The sequence below is a fragment of the Cloeon dipterum genome, chromosome 2, assembly GCF_949628265.1.
Source record: "Cloeon dipterum chromosome 2, ieCloDipt1.1, whole genome shotgun sequence".
Lineage (NCBI taxonomy): Eukaryota > Metazoa > Arthropoda > Insecta > Ephemeroptera > Baetidae > Cloeon > Cloeon dipterum.
In genome coordinates, this window is record NC_088787.1 from 25,131,804 (window position 1) to 25,148,989 (window position 17,186).

General features: G+C 40.1%; 3 protein-coding genes, 2 long non-coding RNA genes and 1 pseudogene across 6 annotated transcripts; 4 read left to right on the plus strand and 2 right to left on the minus strand.

Moving 5' to 3' along the window:
* On the minus strand, positions 1-5,854 carry LOC135937193 (two pore calcium channel protein 1-like). 2 transcript variants are annotated; one of them, XM_065480289.1, is made up of 16 exons: positions 5,580-5,854; positions 4,870-5,030; positions 4,644-4,808; positions 4,463-4,588; positions 4,003-4,146; positions 3,780-3,949; positions 3,632-3,731; positions 3,399-3,579; positions 2,887-3,105; positions 2,705-2,824; positions 2,106-2,445; positions 1,671-1,884; positions 1,531-1,615; positions 689-804; positions 443-570; positions 1-392 (listed from the first exon to the last, which is right to left on the minus strand). In XM_065480289.1, exons 1-16 carry the CDS (start codon positions 5,677-5,679, stop codon positions 323-325), a joined length of 2,439 nt encoding a protein of 812 aa, XP_065336361.1. In that variant the 5' UTR covers positions 5,680-5,854; the 3' UTR covers positions 1-322. The 2 variants fall into 2 exon arrangements, with proteins under 2 accessions (XP_065336361.1, XP_065336362.1); XM_065480290.1 differs by lacking the exon at positions 5,580-5,854 and adding an exon at positions 5,153-5,171.
* A 404-nt stretch (positions 5,855-6,258) lies between these two features.
* Grx5 (Glutaredoxin 5) lies at positions 6,259-7,212 on the plus strand. The gene is made up of 2 exons (XM_065480300.1): positions 6,259-6,394; positions 6,598-7,212. Exon 2 carries the CDS (start codon positions 6,646-6,648, stop codon positions 7,075-7,077), a length of 432 nt encoding a protein of 143 aa, XP_065336372.1. The 5' UTR covers positions 6,259-6,394; positions 6,598-6,645; the 3' UTR covers positions 7,078-7,212.
* Positions 7,213-7,783: 571 nt separating this feature from the next.
* On the plus strand, positions 7,784-12,122 carry eIF3c (eukaryotic translation initiation factor 3 subunit c). The gene is made up of 15 exons (XM_065478017.1): positions 7,784-7,916; positions 8,143-8,271; positions 8,331-8,463; positions 8,517-8,661; positions 8,716-8,852; positions 8,913-8,995; positions 9,308-9,435; positions 9,492-9,618; positions 9,676-9,938; positions 9,997-10,206; positions 10,262-10,415; positions 10,484-10,840; positions 11,027-11,165; positions 11,222-11,415; positions 11,474-12,122. Exons 2-15 carry the CDS (start codon positions 8,179-8,181, stop codon positions 11,954-11,956), a joined length of 2,646 nt encoding a protein of 881 aa, XP_065334089.1. The 5' UTR covers positions 7,784-7,916; positions 8,143-8,178; the 3' UTR covers positions 11,957-12,122.
* On the minus strand, positions 11,500-12,616 carry LOC135935580 (uncharacterized). Its single transcript, XR_010574231.1, has 2 exons — positions 12,511-12,616; positions 11,500-12,295 (listed from the first exon to the last, which is right to left on the minus strand). It is a non-coding gene; the product is annotated as an uncharacterized LOC135935580 (long non-coding RNA).
* A 334-nt stretch (positions 12,617-12,950) lies between these two features.
* LOC135935579 (uncharacterized) lies at positions 12,951-13,429 on the plus strand. The gene is made up of 3 exons (XR_010574230.1): positions 12,951-13,016; positions 13,089-13,227; positions 13,284-13,429. It is a non-coding gene; the product is annotated as an uncharacterized LOC135935579 (long non-coding RNA).
* A 1,183-nt stretch (positions 13,430-14,612) lies between these two features.
* On the plus strand, positions 14,613-17,165 carry LOC135935578 (eukaryotic translation initiation factor 3 subunit C-like; annotated as a pseudogene).
* Positions 17,166-17,186: the final 21 nt, after the last annotated feature.

Genomic DNA, 17,186 nt, shown 5'->3' on the forward strand with positions numbered 1-17,186 from the left:
TTCCAATAATGATCCACATTAATTATCACTTTCAATATTGCATGCTTCAGACAGACTTACACGCTTACAATTTCAGTTATCGTATCAGTGTAAATTATTTAACATTTTTACAAAAAATAGTTATTGTGTACATGTGATGAACGCAATCATGGCACTGTGCTTCGATTGTGAAAAATGCTCATGTCAGATGCTTTAAAAACCCCTGCTTAAAGGCCCAATTTCTCACGCGTGAAGCTGCCTAAAATAAATAATAACATTTAACAAATAAGTGGTCAGTAACAACTAATATTCTGCTGCGATTGAGAACGAGGACTCCCGGATTTTAAGATGCCAAACGCTGTCTCGATTGGGTGACTCTCAGGTTACTGCTCCAAGGTTCTGCTTGAAGTAGCCTGAAAAATTTATTTAAAGAATTTTTCTGAATGATTTGCTTTTGGCTTACCTGCTATTAAGGGTCGGACTGTAGTGCTCCTCCTCATCCGCCAGCCACTTTGTGATGTCGTCTTTGTACATTTTCATTTGTAATACTTCGGTTGTACGCGCTCTTGTACCAATGAAAGATGTACTTCCCTGATGAACATAAAGAAAGATCCATCAAATCCTCAAAAACAGGGTGACATTATTTGTTTTTCTCGAAAATGATCCAGTTAAATTATTTTATTCAACTTGGTTGATAAATTATCTTTACCCCGTGAGTGATGCCAACGCCAATCTCTTCAGCGATGAACGACGGCGAGTGCTTTGGGAAGAATATAGCCAACTCTTCCCAATGCAGAATCACCTCCACCGATAGCATGTGTCGCTCTAGAAAAAAAATTTTATCTTCTTCATCAAACACTCGATTCTCTGATGAGTTGTTAAAAATCTAGTTAACAATTTCAATTCGCGACTCAAAAAAATGCTACAAAATAAATGAGGGAGAGATTAAAAAAATTACTAGTTTAAATTTTAAAAAGAATAATTTTGTAAACTTCTTATTGAGTTAGAGTACTTTTCAATGAAGAAAACTAAGATCAACAGGTGAAATGGTTTTGATCTAGCCATAGTAACTTATGGAGCTCGAAAGGTTCTAGATCAAATCTTGAATAACGTTTCAAAGTCTTGAGATAATTTACTCAATTCAGAACATATTTTCAGATGCACAGGCTAATGAAATATAAAAAAATGAAATTTTGTCCGCTTTTCTAATATTTTTTGTAATTTTACTCTCAGGAAAGTTGTTAAAAAGATAAAGAGCCCAGAACAAATTATTTAAGAATATATATTATTTTTACCGGAGTATCAAATATTACCCATCAATCAATTCTTATCAAAAATATGCTTTGATACAAATTCCATGAAATATGAGACACAATTTTATTTTAGAATCAATTTGATTTTTTGGCATTTAGCTTTCTACAGCTCCGTAAATTTCTTTGAAAGATCGAAAATGTTTCCACCACTGCACCTGATTCAGTTCACGACGAGCTATACGAGTTTAATGAGTAAGATACATTTAAAAAAGCTTTCTCCCTTTAAATGGAAACAAACCTTCGGCCTTGCTTGTCTGCTCCTTGTACTGAATCCTGAAGCGGAAGGCGCCCAGAATAGATGCGACCACAATAGTGAACACAACCTTACATCACATATGAATTTAGGTCTGTTCTGCCCCAATTAGAAGAATAATTTACCATGGTGACGAGATTAAAAAGCATAAAGAAGAGCCGGCTTAGGCCGTTGCCGCTTGCTACTGCGTAGCCTTCCATCGTGACGTGCCAGTTATTCACTACGCTTAAGTGGAAAAGCACCACTCCACTGGCCAACAGGTCCGAGAACGAAATGAAATAGTACAGGGCAACACCTCCTTGCTCTTTGCCTAGGTAGTACGACTCCACGGTAGAGTTTCTGAAACAACCAATTAGTTAGCCTCACCGATTTCGTTTTGATAATGAACGTTTAGTTTTGTTCACATTTTTTTTCAAAATTATTAAAAGAGACGCAAAACCTTCTGCAGGGTAGCTTGGAAAAATTGACATTTAATCTCTTCTTTTATCTTAAACTATGATTATCTGTTTCTAAAAATATTAGCTTCATTCTTTCAAAAATTATAAGGATGTTTTACATACACGCAGCAGTTTTTTAACTCGATGTCTGAAAAGAGCTCCATGCCGATGATGCCGAAGGTGAAGTAAAGGAGTAGCAACACAGTGGCGGCGGAGCTCATGCGAGGCATCATCAGCAGCAGCGTGCCAAACACGTCTCGGAAGCGCTTCTTCACTTTAAAAACGCGTATAATGCGCAGCGGACGGCTCAGCACAAGGAATGACATATCTGGGTACAGGCTGACAATGGTCATTGACAACACGAGCAGCAGGGTTGACGCGAAGTCATAGCAGTTCCAGCCAGAGGCAAAGTAGCGGGTGATACCAAGGGCTCCGCACCTGATGCACGCCTCCACGATGAACACTGCAAAAAAAATTATGTGAAGGGTACAATATAAAATATCACTAAAATTGAATTTTTAAAATCAAGATGAGCAATTAAAATTCTATAGACTTACGTTGTTATTTCTAGAAAAAATGTTTTATTCCAATTATTTGCAAACTTCAAAGAATTATTATCAATATAAAAATTCCTGCTTTTTCCATCAATTTCATTCCCACTCTTTTAATTTATTTAATATAATTTTATCACATGCTGAAACCTAAAATAAAATAGCACTCACGTCCTGCAAAAATAACAGTGTCCCACGACGCTATGAGGCTGACAGCAGAGTGTTCGATAATGGTAGTCGTTCCGAAAATCCTGAACGCCATCACAAGGACATTCAAGACTACGGTGAAAACTGCAAAATTACCGCACGATTAGTCAAGTTGACGTGCAAGTAGAGAAATCGTTCCCACTTACAAACCACACGCTCAAAGTGAACCCAGTCGAAGATGGTCGCGGCCGCCTTGCCGAACAAACGCCACGACGACTGTGACGAAGTAAACCACACCTGCTCGGGCCCATTGGGCGCCCAGCGCAGGTTTACGGCTTCGTAGATTTGCACGAATTCGGACAGCGTAAGGCGACCACGACCGGACACATCAAGGTGCTTGAACGTCAGCAACACGTCTCGACGGGCTGTGAGTGAAGAGGACACAGGTCAAGTGCGAATTAGATCAAAGTCATTGCCGTTGTGAAAAATTTAGTTTTTTTTTAATTGAAGAAAAAAGAAATACACTTGCAGGTTATTAGTTAATTTAAAATGAATGAACGGCTCTACTCCACGTAGAAATTAATTCAAGATGGTCCAAGATTTCTAAATTAATTAACCTAAAGTCTTCTACATTTTCCCTTCCAAGAAAGCCCGTTTACACATATCATGAAAATCCCGAGGTGAGTCACGAGATCAAAAGGTTCATGTTTATATTTACATTTTTTGGGCCGGAAGTATTTCATGAGTCCAGAGAATCTTCGGAATGTGACGCTAGAGTGGTCCCCAGGTCCAACCAGCAGGGAAAATGCCCTTTTGGCCCCTTCACGCTTGTGCAAAAGTAGTTTGCGAAATTTATCCTTCTCAATGGAGGTAAACGCTTCATAAACGACAGCCAAAAGCTACGCAATTTTAAATTAATAAGAGAACCAACCAAACAATTCGTTAGTGTACCAGATTCATCAGCAAGTACAGAACGATTGATATGTACGATATGAAAAATATTGAATTCCACTTTGACTTGGCATATGATGGCATCATTACGTCTGGAAAGCTGTGGAATTTCATTATTAAAAGTGTTTAAAAATAAAGAGGAACATACTTTGCAGTTGTTAGCAAGACAAAGAGGCTGACAAAGGAGATGGGCAACGAGCTGAAATAGGAATCATCTTTGTCGAGGCCGAACAAAAACAAACCAAGCAGCGAGTAGAGAGCCACCATCAGCATTATCATCCCGAGCATGTCCAGAATGGGAGGCAGCGATTGCAAAATCTATGAAATTGATGGTGTAGATCTATCCAAGATGCCGAGATGTTTAGCTTTACCTGACGCACGAAGCGCCGAACGCCGCCACTATACTTGTTGTCGATCACGAAAATGGGTCGCAGCGCTCTTGTTACTCGGAAGTGCGACGACTGGCGGACTATCACAACGCACGCCTCAACTACCATTATGATTAGGGTCAAACCCTGCAAAGAAATTCCAAGCAGATTTAAAACATGTGTCAAAAATTGAAAAGAATTCAATTAAACACAATTTTCAAGATGTTAAATATAAAAATATAATTTCAAGATAGAACAAGATATTTTTTCCAAGATTGAACAAAGAAATTAAAATAAAATTCAAAATTTTGATGGAGGATTTAAATTGTTATTTTTTAGTAAAATATAATTATCTCATTCAATCTTGTGATTTTGTTTTTTCTATTTTATATCTTGACAATTATGCTGCCTGTCCGTGCGGATAAAATTGAAATTTAAGTATCAATTTGAATAAATTAAACACCTTTATTGCTGTTCTTTTGTGGGTGAGGAATGGTTTCCAGCCGAGCCATCGCAGCTTCATGGCCTGCTCAATGCCAATCACAATAAGCGCCACCAATTCGATGGCTCCGTGCACGAGAATCGGGAGCTGCCATTCAAGACCGACTTATTTTCATCAAAATAAACTATTTTTCGAATCGCACCTCAAACTGAGGAATGGCTGGTGACTCAGCGAGGGCGAGAACCAGAAGGACAATCGAGGCAGCTAGATCCAGACTGTGATACCAGCTGCTGTGCACGATGAGGTACGCTGGCAGTGCTGCAGGGTTTTTGGGGTGGAAATCGAACTTGTCATTGTTTTCTCCTTCCTGCCGACAGTTATTTCTTGATGCCAATCCACAGAGTAAATTTTAAACTAATTAATGTTACCTCTAAAAATATCGCTGCCTCGTGGTAGTTCATCTCCCAAAGTGCCTTGTCCTCATCCTGCGGAGAATTTAACTGGGCCAGCTCTAGGTCGTTTGTTACCAGGTCTTGTTGGAGAATTTCGTCAAACTCGGTACCCTCGTTTGATACTTGGGTGGGGGTCCCTGCATTTTTAATTTAAATATTTAAAAGGAGAAAAAGAGAAAAGGAATTCTAAAAAAATATCTCGTGAATGTATATAATATAAATGATTTACTTTGCACAAATTAAGATAAATATTCCCAACCTTACTAATGAATTTGAAAAGGCTTAAGGAATGTTGAGATGAAAACAAAAATAATGATTAATTTTCAATGAATCAACTCCTGTGTAACACTCAAAATATTTTAACGTGTCAGAACAGATTCAGAATTAAAGTGATTTCATTGCACAAAAGATATTTTTCTTCCACCATCCACCTATAAAAATTTGATGTATGATACATAAACATAACGTATCTCTGTTATCGTGTTTGATTTATTAATTTATTTGACTAACATTAAATATTTCGGCAGGCACGAGGAGAAAAACAGGTTGAAAAATTAAGATATGTATTTCCGTGTCACATATACAGAGGTTTGCAGAAACAGATCGAGTAAAAAGCGTGATTTTTTTCCATTTACTGTCCTCATAATAACATGTACATAATCACCAAATTAAATTAAGTTGCTTACTCTGTCTGCCAGAGTCGGACAAGAGGCGGCTAACTCCTGTGACATCGTGGAAGCGGTTATAGCCGTCGGTGGAAATGTCTCCGCCACGATCTCGCGACATTTTTCAGTCTTTTGACACTTGCATTGGCCTTTGACCTTCAGCAGGCAGCGCTGTCCATTTCACCCTGTTTGACGTTGTTAGCCTGTTATGTCTACTCCGCTTTGTTTACATACGTTAATTTCATTGCTCAAACAGGTTAACACCCCCCGTGTACCACTAGTTGGAATTTAAACTAGAAGTTGACGATAACAAGAGAGAGTACATAAATACTGAACAGTAATGGACGAATAAATTTGTCATGATGATTTATTTTGACACAAAAACGTATGTGGTAATAATTAATGGCAGCTAAAATTGTATTATTTGGTGAAATTTTTTGATTTGAGAAAATATTTTTTTAGCTCCTCATCCAGCTCACCATGTACGTATTGTGTGTAATACAAATTACAATTTTTGTATAAAATAGTAGAGCTTGAAGCATTAATCTCTCTTTGTTTTGATCATTTGTGATGTATAATTTATGGAGAAATAATTGAAAGGCTCTCTGAGTATGATAATAATTATTGTAATTAATATGCATGAAGAATAAGCCTTCCATCCGGCTTATCCTTCCTCATCCTCCGCGAGTGCGCGCGCCTCGCGCCTGTGGCTCCTCGTTCTGGCTTCGCCTTCGCACGCAACTCAAATCAGCTGTTAAAAAATAACAACACATGAGTCCCTGTCGCCCTTGCTGTAATTATTTCAGAGCTTGAATCTCTTCAATTTGAATCAGAAGGTATAATTTTTAAATAAATTGATGTCCTTCACGATCTTTTAAATTTTTGCTGAAAATCGACTGCCGGTCTGCTACTCACATACAACCAGCCGACGGCTTAAAAACTCATAGTACATACATACCCATAGTACATACCCAAGATTATTTTATTTTTAAATCACTTCAGTTTTTCACTACTTACTATACGTTTAAAACGATTTTAGCATTTCATCGACTTAACAGTCCTCTTCGATAAGTGAGCAGAGCAAATAATGAACGCCCTGAGACAGAACATCCAATCGATCGGCCTGAGGCCGGTGCACATGCTGCGGCTGTTGTCCTCGGCGGCGCCCAAGCAGGAGGAGATTGGCCAGTTGGTCAAGCAAAACAAGGTTGTCGTATTCATGAAGGGAGTGCCCGCCGAGCCAAGGTGCGGCTTCAGCAACGCCGTCGTGCAGATTCTACGCATGCACGGCGTCAAATACGACGCGCACGACGTGCTCAAGGACGAGGAGCTGCGTCAGGGCATCAAGGAGTTCTCCAAGTGGCCCACCATCCCTCAGGTGTTCATCAATGGCGAATTCGTTGGCGGCTGTGACATCATGCTCCAGTTGCACCAGAGCGGAGACCTCATCGAAGAGCTCGAGAAGGCTGGAATCAAGTCTGCGTTGCTAGACGACGCCAAGGGCGACGAAAAGAAATAAATTTGAAAATTATCCTTTTTAGCTGTGTATAGTACAATATTGAAGAATGGGGAATTTGATTGTATGAGTGGCTGTTGATGATGAATATGGAGTTGTTTGATTTATAATAAAAACATTATTGTTTAGTTATTAAAATTGCTAATTGCTTCATTTACTTTCGCACCCTGCCATGCACTAACATGGACCTTTCACGTGGACATCTGAACTGAGGACGCCATTTAAACACTTTTTGCTGCATTTAACTATACTGATAGATTTTGTAGGCATGTTGCTCTTACTAAAATACAAGCAGCAGTAGTTGATATATAAAAAGCAAAATGATTTATCTGCACCAGTAAGTCAGCTTCTTAGAAAATTTTGCAGTCTTCTTGATTTCCATGGAGGTAGCATGCTAAGTTTATTCTTTTCTTGAATGGGATTGAAGTGGCTCACAAAAAATACAATACCACAAAAAAGTCACGTCCCCGATTTTTTTTTGTATTTTTTTATGAAAAATTTACATCAATACACGATATTATTCGACTATTCAATGTTGTGTGTATTTGTTCAAACAATATGAATCAGGCTTAGCTTAAAATGTACAAGCTAAATCGATCAATTTGAGGATTTTTTTAATAATTTAGCGAAATTAAATTATTAAAACATCACTAAAACCGGCAGCCCATACTATACGTTCAAGGTAGTGCAAAATGACGTGTAGCTTCGTAGCTTTTCCCGCGTTTAAAAAAGGTTCAATTTTTGGCCGCTAGATGCTGCCTCGTTCGCTGCAGACGGCATCCAATTCCACAAGCGCTGTTATCCTCGTGGCTTGCGGCCGCCGTATTTTTGCCTATTTGGTGGTAATTAAGATAATATTTGCCCTTTTTCTTTTTGAAACCCTTTAAATTAAGCTTATTGTGAAAATTTCTGATGTTCTAATTTAATTTTTATCGTGAAATGGCTCACAACAGCCCTTTGTTTTCATTGTACGCCCCCTTGCATTGCCATTGATATTTAAATTTTCTCAAGTGTATCACACGTATTTCTTCAGAAGTCCTCATTCTAATTTATCAATTCCACTTTAAGGACTGTCGATCTGTGTTGTGAGATTGATCCACTGAAATGAGTCGGTTTTTCGCCACCGGAACGGATTCTGAGAGCGAAAGCTCGTCGGAAGAGGAGCAGGTTCAGCGCCAGCCAGCAGCAGCTTTCACAGTATGCTAATATTTTTCATTTCGAAACATATTTTCGGATACTAAAATTTTCTACTACAGTTCAGCGATGATGAGGAAGAGACCAAGCGCGTTGTTCGGTCAACAAAAGAAAAGCGCTATGAGGAGCTGACTAATTTGATCAAGCAAATTAGGAACCATAAGAAGATCAAAGACATGAGTAGCATGTTATCATGTAAGTTAGCCATATTGCTTAGGTTGCCTTTGATAATTAATTTTGAATTGCAGCATTTGAGGATTTAACACGGGCGTATCAAAAAGCTCTCCCCGTAATAGCAAAGGAGGAAAGTGGGGTCACTCCAAGGTTCTATGTTAGGATTCTCGCTGAGCTTGATGATTTTATCAATGAAGTTTGGGAGGACAAGGACGGAAGGTTAATATCAAAATCGTTTAATTCAATTCGATTTTTATAACTTTTCCTTTTCAGGAAAAACATGAACAAGAACAACTCAAAGTCTTTGGGTTCAATGAGGCAAAAGCTGAGGAAGTACATTAAGGACTTTGAAAAGGAACTCACCACCTTCAGAGAGGCTCCTGATGGTGATGATGAAGATGAAGCGGAGGGTGAGTTGGCCTTGCCTATTTTATTATGCTTCTCTAAATAATGTTGTGCATCTTTTTCAGAGGAAGATGTTGACTCCGACGACTCTGACGCAAAGCCAGTCAAGAAAACTGTTCCCAAACTGGAGCAAGAGAAAGCAGCAAAGGTAAATTTCTCTAGATTAACAAACTGACGAAATAAGTCTTCTTTTCATTAATTGATTGGTTTGGAATTTACCAGAACCAGGTGGTAATTAAGCGTTAATTACTGGTATTTACCAGTTTTAACTTATTCTTTTGGTGCAGGGCACACTTTCAACTACTTACTTTTTGTACTTAACCATGCTAAAAATTTCACTTTCCTGGTAAATACGGTAAATACCACTTGGTAAATACTTGTGAACACTGTTGGGGGTGATTGCCCTGCAATTTGTTCGTTGAGTAAAATATTAATTGGTCCCTCTATCTCTATTTCATAGAAACCCACTGCAGGTGATGATGGCGATGAGAGTGACGACTCCATGGATTGGGGCAGTGATTCGGATACTTCCTCTTCTGAAGACGAAGAAGACATTTATACCAACATTCGCGATCGCTTCTTGAAAAAGTAATTCATAAGATTATTGGCAAATTCCAGCGTCCTCATTTTGTGGGTTTTTTCAGGCCTGAGAAAGAGGAGGAAGAAACTAAGAGGGAAAAGAAGGAACGCCGTGATCGAGTGAAGAAGCGTGAGGAGGAAGATGACGGAGGCGTCTGGGAAACTGTCCGTGGAGGAGTTGCCATTCCTTCGGTTAGTTTTATTTTTATTTTGGAAGCTAAGGGTTGAATATATCTTTTTGCCTCTTAGGAAAAGCCGAAAATGTTTGCCAAGGATGCTGAGATCGACGTCAATTTGGTGGTGCGCAAACTGAGTGAAATCATGGCCGCCCGAGGCAAGAAGCGTACTGACCGCAGGGAGCAGATTGAGTTGCTGCACGAGTTGCAGAACATCTCTGAACTGCACAACCTGGGGCCTGCCATCAACTTCAAGATCAGACTGGCGATCATTGCTGCCATTTTCGACTACACCCCTAAAGTGTCAGATGCAATGAAGCCTGAGTACTGGACCAAGTATTTAAATTTCTCTTGATGGAGGAACAATTTTGGCTGATTATTATGTTCATCATAGGTTGTTGGACCGCATTCCTGACGCTATGGATGTGCTTCTGGCCAATCCAGACATGCAAGTGGCAGAGGAAATACTGGAAGAGCACGAACAGTTTGACCAGGAGCCCTACCAAATCAGGGGATGCGTCCTGACCGTCGTCGAACGTCTTGACGAGGAATTTGTCAAGCTGCTGAAGGAGTGCGATCCACACAGCAATGAATACGTCCAGAGGTAAGCTTAAAGAGTTATTTAAACTCTCTTACCAAATTTAATTATAAACTTGTAGGCTCAAGGACGAAATCAAGGTCACTCAAATCATTGATAAGGTGCAGACGTACATTGAACACCAAAACAAGCCTGCGGAAATCTGCAGAATTTATCTGAGGAAGATAGAGCACCTCTACTACAAGCTGGATGGCACTGTCCTTGAGAAGAGAGAGGTAAATCATTTATTAAATTAATTTTGACTTATTAATTAATTCATTACAATTTTTTATTTTTGTTCTAGGGCCGAATGCCTGCAGACACTGTTACAAGCGTGGACGTGATGGAGCGCCTGTGCAAGTACGTGTACGCCAAGGACAACACGGACAGGCTGCGAACGCGCGCCATCCTGTGCCACATATACCACCACGCGCTGCATGACAACTGGTTCGAGGCGCGCGACCTGGTGCTCATGTCGCATCTGCAGGAGACCATCCAGCACTCTGACCCGTCAACTCAGATCCTGTACAACCGCACCATGGCCCACCTGGGCCTGTGCGCATTCCGTCACGCTAACATCAAGGACTCGCACAGCTGTCTTGTCGACCTCATGATGACCGGAAAGGTCAAGGAGCTGCTCGCTCAGGGTCTGCTGCCTCAGGTTAGCTCAATTAGATCAAATCAAACACTAATTTTTCATTTATGTCTTTATATGAACAAATATACTATTACATTACTGATAATCAAGACTTGAGTATTGATGATATTTGGTTTAATTGATATATTATGTAGTCATAAATATCTGAAGATGAGTTGAATATTAACTTTAATACCAATTTTTCAATAGCGCCAGCATGAGCGAAGCAAAGAGCAGGAGAAAATAGAGAAGCAACGCCAGATGCCATTCCACATGCACATCAATCAAGAACTACTCGAGTGCGTCTATCTTGTGTCCGCGATGCTCATTGAAATCCCGTACATGGCTGGTAATTTGAAATCAACTCTTGTTTCAACAGAATGCTTATATTTTTGCATCTTTCAGCGCACGAGTTTGACGCCCGCCGCAGGATGATTTCCAAGACATTCTATCAGCAGCTGCGTTCTAGCGAAAGGCAGAGCTTGCTGGGGCCTCCTGAGTCAATGAGGGAGCACGTTGTGGCTGCTTCCAAGGCTATGAGGAACGGAAACTGGAACGCCTGTTTCACTTTTATCATTAATGATAAAATGAATGCTAAGGTATGCGTCTCAAACATTACCAATGCATAAGGAATTCTTGAAATTATTTTTGTTTCAGGTGTGGGATCTTTTTTCTCAAGCAGACAAGGTTCGCACAATGCTGAAGAGGCTGATCCAGGAGGAGTCGCTGCGCACGTATCTGTTCACATACTCAAACGTCTATGACTCAATCTCGATGGAGAAGCTCTCGCAGATGTTTGAGCTGGACAAGCCTGTAGTGCACTCAGTTATCAGCAAAATGATCATCAACGAGGAACTGATGGCCTCGCTGGACGACCCAACGCAGTCGGTCGTGATGCACCGCTCTGAGCCGAGCAGGCTGCAGTCGATCGCGCTGCAGCTTGTCGACAAGGTCAACAACCTGGTCGACTCAAACGAGCGAATCTTCGAAATGAAGCAAGGCAACTTCTTCGTCAGAGGTGGAGGCGGCGGTGGCCAGGGCAACTTCCGTGAGCGTCAGAATTACAATCGTCAGGGCCAGGATTGGGGCCGCCAACGCAGAGACAGAGAAAATCGTGACAGAGAAAACAGGGCCTACTAGCCGCAGGTGGAAACTCGTTTAGTTCTGCATGCGACTCTGCGGGAAATGCTGTGCCCGAGGGGTTGAGGGCGTCGCAGCCCCCAGCCCCTCGGGTCTCTGTCTCAATGTCTCTTAAGGAACTTTATTGTATTACCCTGGTTTCGTAATAAACTATGTTAAATCAAGACTTATATTATTTTATGAATTGTATGCCCTTAACAAACAAAAAACAGCCAAGTTTAAATTTATTTGATAGAAAAAAATCTTACGATTGTGCTGCCGATAAATCACTAGATTTGCGGCTAATGTTCTCAAGGTAGGCAGAGTTGATTGACGCCACCAGGCCTGCCGGTAAACATTCTGCACAAAAAAACTCATTAAAATGATATCTTTCTCCCAGGTAGTGATTCCCGCCACAGGCAAAATTTAGTATTGGATTCCCTGTTTTTTGTAGGTAAATATTAGACAAATAAATTCCAAAGTGCAACGTATGCGACGCAGTCAACAAATTCCCGATAGTGCCTGGCATTTTAAACTTGCGAGGCACAGAGTGCTATACATTTTTGTTAACTTACTGCCATTTGACGTTAAACGATCGCCGATAGAAGTCTTGGCAGAAAAGAATTGAGCTCCTTCGAAGACCGTTTCCAGAGGTAAAACTAAAAGCACCGTTGTATACCTATAGAGTTGAGAGCTCTCTTTTTTTCTCTTTCATTATATTACGCGCCTCAAAATAGCATCATTAATGCTTTGGATTTCTTATGGAAATTTCCCTTCAAGTTAAACACATTGTTATACACAGAAATTCATTAATAGTCTCGCTATACTTAATGCTGATGTAATCTGGAGTAACACAACTTGCATTTTATAACACTTACTAACGAGATGAAAACTATTTTCCCTATACATCTGGAGCTCCACCCAAACTATTTAAGTATTACCTTTTCACGTTCGTTTTTTGCTACAGTATACTGCTCACGCTGCCAAAATGAGTCGATTTTTTCGATATCCGTTTGAGAGCGAAAGTTCGTCAGACGAGGAGCAGGATCAGCGCTGCCTGCCAGCCCGATTTAAGAACTGGGTGAGAACATATATTATTTTACGTTTGGTATTAGGTGTTACATAAAATAATGCAATCTATTTGCCTATATAGTCTGATGACGATATATTTGAGGAAGAAGCTAAGCGCGTGTTAAGGACAGCTAAGGAAAAGCGATACGAGGAGTTGAACAAACTGATTCAACAAATAAGAAATCAAAAAAAGATCAAAGACTTTGTCAGTGTGCTCACATGTGAGTTTTTGTCTCATTACGTTTTCCACGTCATTTGTTCAATTACCTGTATATAGCATTTGAGGGTCTAAGACGTGCGTATGAGAAAGCCCAACATGGGACATTAAAAGAAGAAAATGATATCACGCCAAGGTTTTACGTCAAAATTCTTGCTGAACTTGATGATTTTATCAATGAAGTGTGGGATGACAAGGAAGGAAGGTTATACATATAGGGTTTTCGGTTTGATTTGGATCAAAATGTGATATATTTTTTTAAAGGAAAAAAATGAACAAGAACAACTCGCGTTCTTTAGCTTTAATGAGGCAAAAGCTGAGGAAGTTCATTAAGGATTTTAATGAGGATCTTATTGCCTTCAGAGAAGCCCCTCATGCTGTAGATGAGGAAGTAGAAGGTGAAAGAGATATAGTGGCATTTTTATTCCTTAATTTTATTAAACCTCATTTCATTTAAGATGAAAAATCTCCCATGGAATCTACCCAGCTACCAGGAGCCACGATAAAACTGGTAAAACAAATACTCTGAATGCTGTGTAGGTCAAGATATAGTCAGGCACATTTTATTGCACTTATTGGACGCCCTTAAAAGGCGCCTAATTTTTTTGTTAGCATTTTTTTGTAATATTTAATTTTAGAATTTTTTGTTTCTCTTGCAAAAATACAATTAACATCTAATAGATACAAGGTTTTAGATAGATATGATGATATTTACTTTTTATTTCTACATTTCATTTTAACCTATAGCTATAGTCACACTGCGCGCGCCTTCTCAGTAATGATCAAAGAATTTTTGCTCGTTTCACATTTAATAGAAATAAGTTAAATTCTTCTGAAATCAGCCCATTGGCTCGCATTGTAAAGGAATTCTAAGTCATTGTCTAGTCAAGGGAAAGGTGTTTCTTATGTGAGCGAGAGAGAAATACATGTGTTAGGACGAACAAGAGCGCAACCCTCTCTGGGGCAAGCGAAAATTCGCGCAAGGGTATGAAAATAGCGTTCCATGCTACCGATTTTAACTCAAATGTTAAGCACCCCAAGCACCCTTTATTAATAGTTATAACTATTCTGGCATAATTAATATTTTTTAATTTTTTTTCACTTGTAAAAAAATTTAACAGGAGAGCCCTAAAGCTCTTGACACTGAAAGTGACGATTCAACCTCAGGATGGGGAAGCGGATCTACAAAGTTGAATGAAACTAGCCAGCGAGTAAACTTCCACGCTCGGTTCTTAAAAACGTAAGATTATGGAGTTCCCATTTATTTGATCGTATGTTTTCTCATTCATTTGACAGCAAAGGAACGGTGAAGGTTGAGAAGGCAGAGCGACGTGAGAAAGATCCACACAAAATAAGAATAAAGGAAGAATTTGAAGATGACTTTACGCTTGTTCAAAGAAGAGGAGCCAGGAAAGAACCAAAGCCAACAGCAATTTCCCAGGATTCTGAAATCGACGTCAATTTAGTGGTGCGCAAACTGGGTGAAATCATGGCTGCCCGAGGCAAGAAGCGCTCTGACCGCAGAGAGCAGATAGAGTTGCTGCACGAGTTGCAGAACGTCTCGGAACAGCACAATCTGGGACCCGCCATTAACCTCAAGATCAGACTGGCCATGATTGATTTCACCTTTGACTTTTCCCAAAATATTTCAGAAGCAATGAAACCCATAAAATGGACTGAGTAATATTGAAACAATTGTTCTTATTTCTATAGAAAGGCAGCTTATTTAAATTATATACTAGATTGTTAAACTGCGTAGTTCCCGACGCTCTGGAGGTGCTTCTGGCCAATCCAGATATGCAAGTGGCGGAAGAAATACTGGAGGAGCATGAGCAGTTTGACAAGCCACCATATCAGATCAAAGGGTGCGTCTTGGCTATTGTTGATCGCCTTGATGAGGAGTTATTCAAGCTCCTAAAGGAGTGTGACCCGTACAGTGATGAATATAGAGAGAGGTTAAGTCTACAAAAAGATTTTGATAACCCCATTTAATTTATTTTTCACAGGCTTAAAGACGAAATAAAGCTCACTCAAATCATTGATAAGGTGCAGACGTACATTGAACACCAAAACAAGCCTGCCGAAGTCTGCAGAATTTATCTGAGGAAGATAGAGCATATTTACTACAAGCGGGATAGCACTGTCTTTGAGAAGAGAGAGGTAAATCATTTATTAAATTAATTTTGACTTATTAATTAATGAATTACAATTTTTTATTTTTGTTCTAGGGCCGAATGTCTGCGGACACTGTTACAAGCGTGGACGTGATGGAGCGCCTGTGCAAGTACGTGTACGCCAAGGACAACACGGACAGGTTGCGAACGCGCGCCATCCTGTGCCACATATACCACCACGCGCTGCATGACAACTGGTTCGAGGCGCGCGACCTGGTGCTCATGTCGCATCTGCAGGAGACCATCCAGCACTCTGACCCGTCAACTCAGATCCTGTACAACCGCACCATGGCCCACCTGGGCCTGTGCGCATTCCGCCACGCCAACATCAAGGACTCGCACAGCTGTCTTGTCGACCTCATGATGACCGGAAAGGTCAAGGAGCTGCTCGCTCAGGGTCTGCTGCCTCAGGTTAGCTCAATCAGACCAAATCAAACACTAATTTACCGTATATGGAGCAATTGTAGTATTATATTTATATATAATACTACAATATAATATATTTATATATAATACTACAATATAATATATTTATATATAATACTACAATATAATATATTTATATATAATACTAATATTTATATAATATATATAAATGTTACTGACAATTGAGACTTGAGTATTGAGATGGCATGCCTAATGGATGAATTAGGCTAGTCAAAAATACCTGACCCTTTTTCATAAAATAGAGGAGTACATGTATTATATTACTACTTACAATCATCAGATGAATTTAATATTAATCACAAACCTTTCATCGCTGAACAGTGCCAGCGTGAGCGAAACAAAGAGCAGGAGAAAATAGAGAAGCAACGCCAGATGCCATTCCACATGCACGCACATCAATCAAGAACTACTCGAGTGCGTCTATCTTGTGTCTGCGATGCTCATTGAAATCCCTTCCATGGCGGGTAAAATCAAGTTTATCTGACTGGGTCATTTTAAACTCGTACATGACTAACCTCTCTTTTAAACAATTATGTTCAAACTGATATTATTTTGTCTGGATATGGCAATGTATGGGGCAAAATAGCCCTGCAGAACCACAATAAAGAATTACTTTGACACTAATTGACTATAGCAACTTACGAGAAAGAAGTTCGAAGAAGAATTAATTCCGAGCACTTCTATCGCCTGCTTCGTGGAAGCGAAATGCAGAGCTTTGTGGGGCCTCCTGAATCCATGAGGGATCATATTGTGGCTGCTTCCAAGGCTATGAGGAACGGAGATTGGAGCTCATGCTACAATTTTATCGTTAATGAAACGATGAATCGCAAGGTAAATGGTATTTACGGGTCTTTAAAATCACATTAAATTGAGTTATTTTTAGGTCTGGAATAACTGTGCGCAAGCAGATAAGGTTCGCACAATGCTGAAACGGCTAATCCAGGAAGAGTCGCTGCGCACTTATCTGTTCACGTACTCAAATGTCTACGACTCCATCTCGATGGAGAAGCTCTCGCAGATGTTTGAGCTGGAAAAGCCTGTGGTGCACTCAGTGATCAGCAAAATGATCATCAACATGGGGCTGATTGCCTCGATAGATGAACCATCGCAGTCGGTCGTGATGCATCACGACTTAAGGCCGAGAAAGCTGCAGTCGATAGCGCTGCAGCTAGCCGAAAAGGTCAGCAACCTGGTTGAATTGAATGAACGTAGATAGAACGGAGAACAGAAGAGGCAACGTCTGTGGTAGGGGCCATGGCCAAAAACGCAAGGCACTTTAGCATGGACGTTTTGGACTTGCAACAAAAGCAATTTGCCGGGAGTACTTCATAGGATCTCAAAA